Source organism: Symphodus melops, assembly GCF_947650265.1.
Source record: "Symphodus melops genome assembly, chromosome: 4".
Taxonomy (NCBI): domain Eukaryota; kingdom Metazoa; phylum Chordata; class Actinopteri; order Labriformes; family Labridae; genus Symphodus; species Symphodus melops.
Window position 1 is genome coordinate 30,627,806 of NC_136694.1, and position 9,978 is coordinate 30,637,783.

The following is a 9,978-nucleotide window of genomic DNA, read 5'->3' on the forward strand; positions in this document are numbered from 1 at the left end:
GTCTGATCACACACGCTAACAGTCTGATCAAACGCTAACAGTCTGATCACACACGCTAACAGTCTGATCACACACACGCTAACAGTCTGATCACACACACGCTAACAGTCTGATCAAACGCTAACAGTCTGATCACACACGCTAACAGTCTGATCAAACGCTAACAGTCTGATCACACACGCTAACAGTCTGATCACACACACGCTAACAGTCTGATCAAACGCTAACAGTCTGATCACACACACTAACAGTCTGATCAAACGCTAACAGTCTGATCACACACACGCTAACAGTCTGATCACACACACGCCAACAGTCTGATCACACGCTAACAGTCTGATCACACGCTAACAGTCTGAGCACACACGCTAACAGTCTGAACACACATGCTAACAGTCTGATCACACGCTAACAGTCTGATCACACGCTAACAGTCTGAGCACACACGATAACAGTCTGATCACACACGCTAACAGTCTGATCACACACGCTAACAGTCTGAACACACACGCTAACAGTCTGAACACACACGCTAACAGTCTGATCACACACTAACAGTCTGAACACACACGCTAACAGTCTGATCACACACGCTAACAGTCTGAACACACACGCTAACAGTCTGATCACACACGCTAACAGTCTGAACACACACGCTAACAGTCTGATCACACACGCTAACAGTCTGAACACACACACTAACAGTCTGATCACACACGCTAACAGTCTGATCACACACGCTAACAGTCTGAACACACACGCTAACGGTCTGATCACACACGCTAACAGTCTGATCACACACGCTAACAGTCTGAACACACACGCTAACGGTCTGATCACACACGCTAACAGTCTGATCACACACGCTAACAGTCTGAACACACACACTAACGGTCTGTAAGCCGTGTGGCTCCACATTTTTTGGACTTAATTTAATTGTACTGTTTTGATGCCCGGAGAGGGCAACACACACACACACACACACCTACACACACACACACACACACACACACACACACACACACACACACAGTGTGTTCAGTGTTATCAGGTTTTATCTGTCCGTGCCGACAGGAAGGAGCTCTCAGTAAACACGGTCGTATATCGTTAGCTTATCAGCTCTTATGTCACGCCCCTCTGGCTGCAGGAAGGATCTGACCTTTGACCTGTGTCTCATGTTACCGAAAACTTGTTGTAAAAAGTCATTTTGAAAACATGTTTGACGTCGTGTGAACACGAGACTCGTCCACATGGTGAAAACACGTTTTAAAGACGTGTTCCTGTGGCGTTCACGTGGACGCCGTCGTGTTCCTGTACAGTGTTTAAAGTTCACTTTGATGTTTTGTTACGTTGCAGGTGGTTGGATGAAGGATCATGTGATCGTACCGTGTGCTTTGTTTTATCTTTGCTGTAACTGTGTCTAATGTGCTTCATGATTAAAACACCAAAATGTTGAGTTAGCGTGTAACGTGTGAAATACGATCACGCAGCCTGAGACGTCTGTGACCTTTCATTTCTCATGCAGAAAATAGAAGCTGAGCGCGACCACGAGGACGCTCGCCGACATCGCACCACGTCTTCTAGAGCTCTCGATGCGAACGCAGGAAGTTTCTACAGCTCACCTGGAAATACTGCGTGCACGTCGTAGCGTCACCTGCCTGCGTGCACGTCGTAGCGTCACCTGCCTGCGTGCACGTCGTAGCGTCACCTGCCTGCGTGCACGTCGTAGCGTCACCTGCCTGCGTGCGACGGCTTTACTGCACACGAGGACGTTTCTGAGGACGACCAGTGAAACACTTCAGTGTTCATCATCGTGGAAACATCAGAGACGTTTCTGTGAGCACGTCCAACTTTTTCATTAGCATGCAAACTACCGTGACACGTGCACTGAAACGTCCTCGTGCACTGAAACGTCCTCGTGCACTGAAACGTCCTCGTGCACAGAAACGTCCTCGTGCACAGAAACGTCCTCGTGCACAGAAACGTCCTCGTGCACTGAAACGTCCTCGTGCGCAGAAACGTCCTCGTGCACTGAAACGTCCTCGTGCGCAGAAACGTCCTCGTGCACAGAAACGTCCTCGTGCACAGAAACGTCCTCGTGCGCTGAAACGTCCTCGTGCACTGAAACGTCCTCGTGCACTGAAACGTCCTCGTGCACAGAAACGTCCTCGTGCACTGAAACGTCCTCGTGCACTGAAACGTCCTCGTGCACTGAAACGTCCTCGTGCACACAAACGTCCTCGTGCGCAGAAACGTCCTCGTGCACTGAAACGTCCTCGTGCACTGAAACGTCCTCGTGCACTGAAACGTCCTCGTGCACACAAACGTCCTCGTGCGCAGAAACGTCCTCGTGCACACAAACGTCCTCGTGTGCAGAAACGTCCTCGTGCACTGAAACGTCCTCGTGCACAGAAACGTCCTCGTGCGCAGAAACGTCCTCGTGCGCAGAAACGTCCTCGTGCGCAGAAACGTCCTCGTGCGCAGAAACGTCCTCGTGCACACAAACGTCCTCGTGCACACAAACGTCCTCGTGCACAGAAACGTCCTCGTGCTGTTTGTGGCGCTCGTGATCTTTTCACAGTGAAAACCCGAAGTGAGAAAGTTGAAACAGGAAGTGAAGTTTGTTTTTCATGTTGGCGCCGTCGTCTCTCTGAACGCTGTAAATATGATTTTAAATAAACTTCTGGGGATTCTATCAAAGTCTCTGTGTTTATTTCAAACTTGCTTTATGGCTCAGACCCAGACTGGGTGAACTGGTTTTTTTCCAGTTGAAGGAAGTGAAGTGCTGTAAGGTCTTTATTAACATTAACACTCGTTTACTGTTATCGATAAATAATCAATAAAATATTGAGCTTTGATCAGCGAGGCGGCGTGAAGGTCGAACAGATCCCCTCAGACTGCTTCATAAGACGTCTTTATCTCCGTCATTAATCGTCTCAGGTGACGTCTCACCTGCAGGTCGTTATCAGCTGACCTTCGGCTTCAGGTATTAGTCATTAATGAGACAAATATAAATATGGACGCTCAGTCCTGTCAGACACTCTGCTCACAGGTAAGCACACAGGTGACGTCCTCGCCGTCCGCTCCGTCCTCCGTCCTCTTCTTCATCTTTGTTCTTCTGTCTGTCAAAGGTTCCCGCTGCTGCAGAACGCCGTCTGATCTCCAGAGAGCGCCATGGCGAAACTGATCTCAGGTATACACGCCGTTATGTTCCTGCGTTCAAGTAAAAACACGTCTTTTAAACGCCGACACGCCGCGTACAGCGGGCGGAGCACGCCGCGCTCGTTCAGTCGTTCACCCGTTGAACAGAGATTTCAGTTTGAATAACTGACCTTTAGGATTTCTGCTGTTTACAAAATGATCCTTCGTCTGACCCTGACCTCAGGTCAAAATGGCGGCTGTTCATCGTTTCTTCCTCAGGCTCCGCCTCCTCCATCAGCTGATCTGTTTTCACGACACCTGGAGAATCTGCAGAACAGGAAACGTTTAAAAGTCAGAGAGAGGAAGTCGCCACATGTGTGACAGTGACACGCAGCATATGAAGAAGGCGTGTTCACTCCGACCCGCAGAGTTTAAAATGGCGCCCGAACACAGACGGCGTCTGAAATATTTAAACCCTCTGAACTGTGTTTTTATGTTTGAGATTAAAATGTCTGTTTCTCCTGCAGCCCTCGGCCTCCTGCTCGTCCTGCACACGGGTAAGAACACGTGCACACTCATGTTCTCACGTGCACACTCATGTTCTCACGTGCACACTCATGTTCTCCTCAGCCACGTCCACCAAGCTGGTGTGTCACATGACTAACTGGGCCCAGTACAGACCGACGCCGGGTAAATTCACCGCAGACAACATCGACCCGTTCCTGTGCACGCACATCATCTACAACCTCGCCACGATCAACAGCTTCCACCAGCTCCACCCCATCGAGTGGAACGACGAGCAGCAGTTCGTCCGACTCAACGCCCTCAAGAACACGTGAGTGTACACGCCGACACGCGGCGTTCGCTGTCAGAGTTGAATGTTTTTTTGTGTTTAGTTTAGTAAACCTCAGCCTTGTCTACATACCCCCCCCCTTCAATCAGGCCCCCCCCTAACAGCCCCCCCCTTCAATCAGGCCCCCCCCTCTAACAGCCCCCCCCTTCAATCAGGCCCCCCCCTCTAACAGCCCCACCCTTCAATCAGCCCCCCTGTGGTCCAAATATAACATGACTCAAGCAGAGGAGGTTTGTGACCCTGTAGAAACCAGCTCTCTCTGAACGCTCTGTTTTGGTGTGTGTGTCTCTTTAAATGCAATAAGCCCCGCCCCCTGAGTTTTCTCAGTAGACATCACTCCTTCACTAGAGAGAATAAAAATGGCGGATCTGAGTTAAAGGTTTTCTGTAGTCTGGAGGTGGAGTCCATGAGAGGAGATACCAGGGGAGGAGAGGGTCCCACTGTGACATCACAAGGGGAGCACATTAGCAACAGAGCATTTCAGACTCCTGCAGACACAAACTGAGGACTGGAGGATTTATTTCACATGTTTGTAGAAAGTCCAGATAAACGTCCAGAAACACTGTAGAAGTGGATTTTTCAGAATCTGTCTCCTTTAAAGTTTGAAGACAGAACTCGTGCTACACGTGGTCAGGTCAGGGTCGATCACACCGAGACACGCCGCTCCATCAACACCTGAGGTCGGGAGCATCCGAGAGGCGGGGCTAACATAGAGCCCTCGCCTTTGATTGGCTCCCAGATGAGGAGGGGGAGGTGACTCTGCTGACGACCTCTCTGAGCACGTTTGAACTGTTCAGCTCTGAAGTAACCCTGAGTGCGGCTTCACGCCATCCTGGCGTGCAGGAAGTGGCGAGGGTCTGTTCTTCTCACCGTGTTCTCCTGTCTCTCTCTGCGCTCAGGAATCCTGCTCTGAAGACGCTGCTGTCCGTCGGAGGCAGCGCCAATGGAATCAGCCCGTGAGTCTCAGTCGTCCTCGTCCTGATCGTCTCTGACTCAGAACTCGTCCTGACGCTGTGTCGCTCATCCCAACAGATTCATCGCCATGGTTTCCTCCGCAGCCAACCGAGCCGCGTTCATCAAGTCGGCCATCAGCTACCTGCGAACGCATCACTTTGACGGTCTGAACCTGGCCTGGGAGTACCCTGCTCACAACGGGAGCCCCGAGACGGACAAGCAGAGGTTCACCATGCTGGTCCGGGTCAGTGCAGACCTCGTCTTTTCAGCACATTTAAAGACCTTGGTGGGGTCGAGGTCACCAGTGAAACCAGTGAAACCAGTGAAAGCAGAGCGCTCGTTCTCTGGACCACAAACAGCTGACAGGAAGTTCTGTTTTAGTCCAATCAGATCCCTCATATAAATGTTGATGCATCATGACCCTGTGCGGTCTGAGGACCGGGTCAGATGGGGGGTCTGAGCTGGTTTTTGTTCTGTCTGCAGGAGCTGGTCAAAGCGTTTGAGGACGACGCCAAAGACAGCAGAAAGACTCAGCTGCTGCTGTCAGCCACCGTCGCTGGTTTCGTTCCCAACATCAACGCCGCCTACGAGGTCAACGACATTTCAGCGTGAGTTTGAATTCACGCCACGGTTTCAGAAGACTTCTAATCCAGGCAGCGCTGAGATTAACCAGATTAACCAGATTAACCAGATTAACCAGATTAAACAGATTAAACAGATTAACCAGATTAACCAGATTAACCAGATTAACCAGATTAAACAGATTAACCAGATTAACCAGATTAAACAGATTAACAGATTAATCAGATTAACCAGATTAACAGATTAACCAGATTAACAGATTAACACATTAACAGATTAACCAGATTAACCAGATTAAACAGATTAACCAGATTAACCAGATTAACAGATTAACACATTAACAGATTAACCAGATTAACCAGATTAACACATTAACCAGATCAACACATTAACCAGATTAAACAGATTAACCAGATTAACAGATTAACCAGATTAACCAGATTAACACATTAACCAGATTAACACATTAACCAGATTAAACAGATTAACCAGATTAACACATTAACAGATTAACCAGATTAACCAGATTAACAGATTAACCAGATTAACCAGATTAATCAGATTAACAGATTAACCAGATTAACCAGATTAACACATTTTAACATCTGTCCAACAGTCAGCTCGACTTCATGAACGTCATGACCTACGACTTCCACGGTCACTGGGAGGCAGCGACCGGACACAACAGCCCGCTGTACCGCAGCTCTGTGGACCTCGGATCACATGTTCACCACAACATTGTGAGCACACACACACACACACACACACACACACACACACACACTCTCACACACACACACACACACACACACACACACACACACACACACACACACACACTCACACACACCCAGCACCAGGCTGTATATATATCCATGGTTCTGACCCGTCTCTGTCCCTGGTAGAACTCGTCCATCGCTCACTGGCTCGCTCTGGGAGCGCCTGCTGAGAAGCTGCTGCTCGGTATTCCGACCTACGGGAGGACGTACCGCCTCACCACCTCTGCTAACGGCCTGGGAGCGCCGTCTAAAGGCCCCGCAGACGCTGGCCCCTACACTCGCACGGCTGGGTTCTGGTCCTACTATGAGGTACGTTTCATGGTCCATGTAGCCGGACTGTAACGGACCAGATGACCTCCCTTTGTGCTGTGATGTCAGAGCTCACATTGAGGAGATGGCGAGGCGATCTGACCCGGTGCTCCTGACTCCATCACCTGCACAACGTTAAACTGGGAGACATCTTAGCGAGCTGCGAGTCCTGGAGGATCCAGCTCGAGGAAGGGGTCTAACTCTGGTTCTTTCTGTCACCAGGTCTGTGATTTTATCCCCTTTGCCACTGAGAACTGGATCCCTGAACAGGAAGTTCCTTACGCCACCTCTGGCAGCTCCTGGGTCGGCTACGACGACCTGCGCAGCCACTCTGCCAAGGTAGGTCGACCCGTTTACAGACGTGTGGGATCCAGTCCAGTTTCCATCTCAGTCATCGTTCTGTCTTTGGCGATTTCGTCCCGCAGGTCGAGTGGTTGACAGAGAACAATCTCGGCGGCGCTCACGTGTGGACTCTGGACATGGACGACTTTGTGGGAACGTTCTGTGGCGGCGGTCCGTACCCGCTGGTCAACGCGCTCAGGCAGAGGATGGGTAAGCTCGTGTGCATTCACTCTGCGTCAGCTGATCCATCCCAGCTTCTGGTCTTTGAGACCTTCTCTTCTTCACGTCTGCAGGTTTCCCCCCGAAGCCCACCACCACCCCGGCCCCGACCACCACCAGGGACCCCATCGCGTCCTTCTGCCACGGCCGTCCTGATGGTCTGTATGAGAACACAGCTGATAAGACCACCTACTTCCAGTGCTTCCAGGGGAACACCTACATTCACCGCTGCCAGCCCGGACTCATCTACTGGGACTCCTGCAAGTGCTGCAACTGGCCCTGAGCCCCAGAACCCTGATCCACCAGAGTCCATCTGTGAACCAGAACCATCAGGGCCTTGTCCTCACGGTGCTGGACGACTGCTCGGTGCTTTTCAAACTCAATAAAGTCAAAGTGACGTGAACCCGCCTCTCGTCTCGTTCCTAATACAGACGATTGTTTCTCTGCATCATGTTTATGAAGTTATATAAATAATTAAAAGGTTAATTATTATTATCATGTTGTTGTTGGGAGGTCCAGCACGAAGCGAGCATGGAGGAAGTTTGTTAGGGTTAGGGCTGACCTTTGGGTTGTTGAGTTTTATTTGAATGTTGCAGAAAGTGTTTTTATAATAATCTTTGTATTTTATCTGAACCAACATGTTGATGATGGGACAAAAAATAAGGTTCAAACCGTGTGGTCAAAAACAATGTGACCACCAAACACCACCTGACACTGGCTCCTCCCCCAAACCACAAAGGGCCCGTCAGTATATGGCGCTCTGCTTACGTCATACCTCACGTCACTAACAGGTAAAACATAAATATCCCCATAACTGTCATAAATACACCGAGTAATAATAATAACATAAACTCACTAAACAAACAAACAAACAAACAAACAAACAAACAAACAAACATTTCTCTTCATGTCAAAATAAACTATGAAGGTTTAAATTGGCTGGAACATTCAGGCCTCCAAACAAACCAACAAATAACAAACCAACAAATAACAAACAAACAAACAAACAGCCAATAAAACAACGTTGTTTCACAGTTTTTCAAATCAACAGAAAATTCACATCATCATTTTACAGCTGCTCTGGCACAAACCATATATATATATTATATATATATAATATATATATAATATATATATATATATATAATATATATATATATATATAATATAATATATATATATATATATATATATAATTATATATATATATATATATATTATATATATACACTCAACAAAAATATAAACGCAACACTTTTGTTTTTGCTCCCATTTGTCATGAGATGGACTCAAAGATCTAAAATTCATTCCAGATACACAATATTACCATTTCTCTCAAACATTGTTCATAAATCTGTCTAAATGTGTGATAGTGAGCACTTTTGCTTTGCTGAGATAATCCATCCCACCTCACAGGTGTGCCACATCAAGATGCTCATCAGACACCATGATTAGTGCACAGGTGTACCTTATACTGTCCACAATAAAAGGCCACCCTGAAATGTGCAGTTTTTGCTTTATTGAAGGTCTGGGGACTCAGAACCAGTCAGTATCTGGTGTGACCACCATTTGCCTCATGCAGTGCAACACATCTTCTTCGCATAGAGTTTATCAGATTGTCAATTGTGGCCTGTGGAATGTTGGTCCACTCCTCTTCAATGGCTGTGCGAAGTTGCTGGATATTAGTGGGAACTGGTACGCGCTGTCGTATACGCCGGTCAAGCACATCCCAAACATGCTCAATGGGTGACATGTCCGGTGAGTATGCTGGCCATGCAAGAACTGGGACATTTTCAGCTTCCAAGAATTGTGTACAGATCCTTGCAACATGGGGCCGTGCATTATCTTGCTGAAACATGAGGTGATGTTCATGGATGTATGGCACAACAATGGGCCTCAGGATCTCATCACGGTATCTCTGTGCATTCAAAATGCCATCAATAAAATGCACCTGTGTTCTTCGTCCATAACAGATGCCTGCCCATACCATAACCCCACCACCACCATGGGCCACTCGATCCACAACATTGACATCAGCAAAGCGCTCACCCCACACGACGCCACACACGCTGTCTGCCATCTGCCCTGAACAATGTAAACCGAGATTCATCCGTGAAGAGAACACCTCTCCAACGTGCCAGACGCCATCGAATGTGAGCATTTGCCCACTCAAGTCTGTTACGGCGACGATCTGGAGTCAGGTTAAGACCCCGATGAGGACGACGAGCATGCAGTTGAGCTTCCCTGAGACGGTTTCTGACAGTTTGTGCAGAAATTCTTTGGTTATGCAAACCAATTGTTTCAGCAGCTGTCTGAGTAGCTGGTCTCAGACGATCTTGGAGGTGAACCTGCTGGATGTGGAGGTCCTGGGCTGGTGTGGTTACACGTGGTCTGCGGTTGTGAGGCCGGTTGGATGTACTGCCATATTCTCTGAAACGCCTTTGGAGACGGCTTATGGTGGAGAAATGAACATTCAATGCCCGAGCAACAGATCTGGTTGACATTCCTGCTGTCAGCATGCCAATTGCACGCTCCCTCAATGCTTGCGCCATCTGTGGCATTTTGCTGTGAGACAAAACTGCACATTTCAGAGTGGCCTTTTATTGTGGGCAGTATAAGGTACACCTGTGCACTAATCATGGTGTCTGATGAGCATCTTGATGTGGCACACCTGTGAGGTGGGATGGATTGTCTCAGCAAAGCAAAAGTGCTCACTATCACACATTTAGACAGATTTATGAACAATGTTTGAGAGAAATGGTAATATTGTGTATCTGGAATGAATTTTAGATCTTTGAG

At 48.2% G+C, this 9,978-nt stretch overlaps 2 protein-coding genes and 1 long non-coding RNA gene across 3 annotated transcripts in view; 2 read left to right on the forward strand and 1 right to left on the reverse strand.

The window, feature by feature from the left end:
• Positions 1-458, forward strand: part of cntn2 (contactin 2) — a 19,866-nt gene extending 19,408 nt beyond the window's left edge. The window contains exon 23 of the mRNA XM_079341620.1: positions 1-458. This exon is cut by the window's left edge and continues 1,551 nt beyond it. The gene's annotated coding sequence lies outside the window, so the exon portion shown is untranslated.
• An 879-nt stretch (positions 459-1,337) lies between these two features.
• Positions 1,338-2,074, reverse strand: LOC306822608. The gene is made up of 2 exons (XR_013778906.1): positions 1,736-2,074; positions 1,338-1,658 (listed from the first exon to the last, which is right to left on the reverse strand). It is a non-coding gene; the product is annotated as an uncharacterized lncRNA (long non-coding RNA).
• A 522-nt stretch (positions 2,075-2,596) lies between these two features.
• LOC306822559 (acidic mammalian chitinase-like) lies at positions 2,597-7,582 on the forward strand. The gene is made up of 11 exons (XM_079341674.1): positions 2,597-3,193; positions 3,669-3,698; positions 3,772-3,976; positions 4,894-4,950; positions 5,027-5,192; positions 5,432-5,556; positions 6,147-6,270; positions 6,436-6,618; positions 6,841-6,957; positions 7,044-7,170; positions 7,254-7,582. The coding sequence occupies exons 1-11, from the start codon at positions 3,175-3,177 to the stop codon at positions 7,460-7,462; spliced, it is 1,362 nt and encodes a 453-aa protein (XP_079197800.1). The 5' UTR covers positions 2,597-3,174; the 3' UTR covers positions 7,463-7,582.
• Positions 7,583-9,978: the final 2,396 nt, after the last annotated feature.

Bases quoted from the DNA above. Each gene is read 5' to 3' on its own strand.
- LOC306822559 (XM_079341674.1), top strand. The intron at 3,699-3,771 runs GTAAGAACACGT...TGTTCTCCTCAG, and splicing joins CCTGCTCGTCCTGCACACGG to CCACGTCCACCAAGCTGGTG. The intron at 6,619-6,840 runs GTACGTTTCATG...TTCTGTCACCAG, and splicing joins GGTTCTGGTCCTACTATGAG to GTCTGTGATTTTATCCCCTT.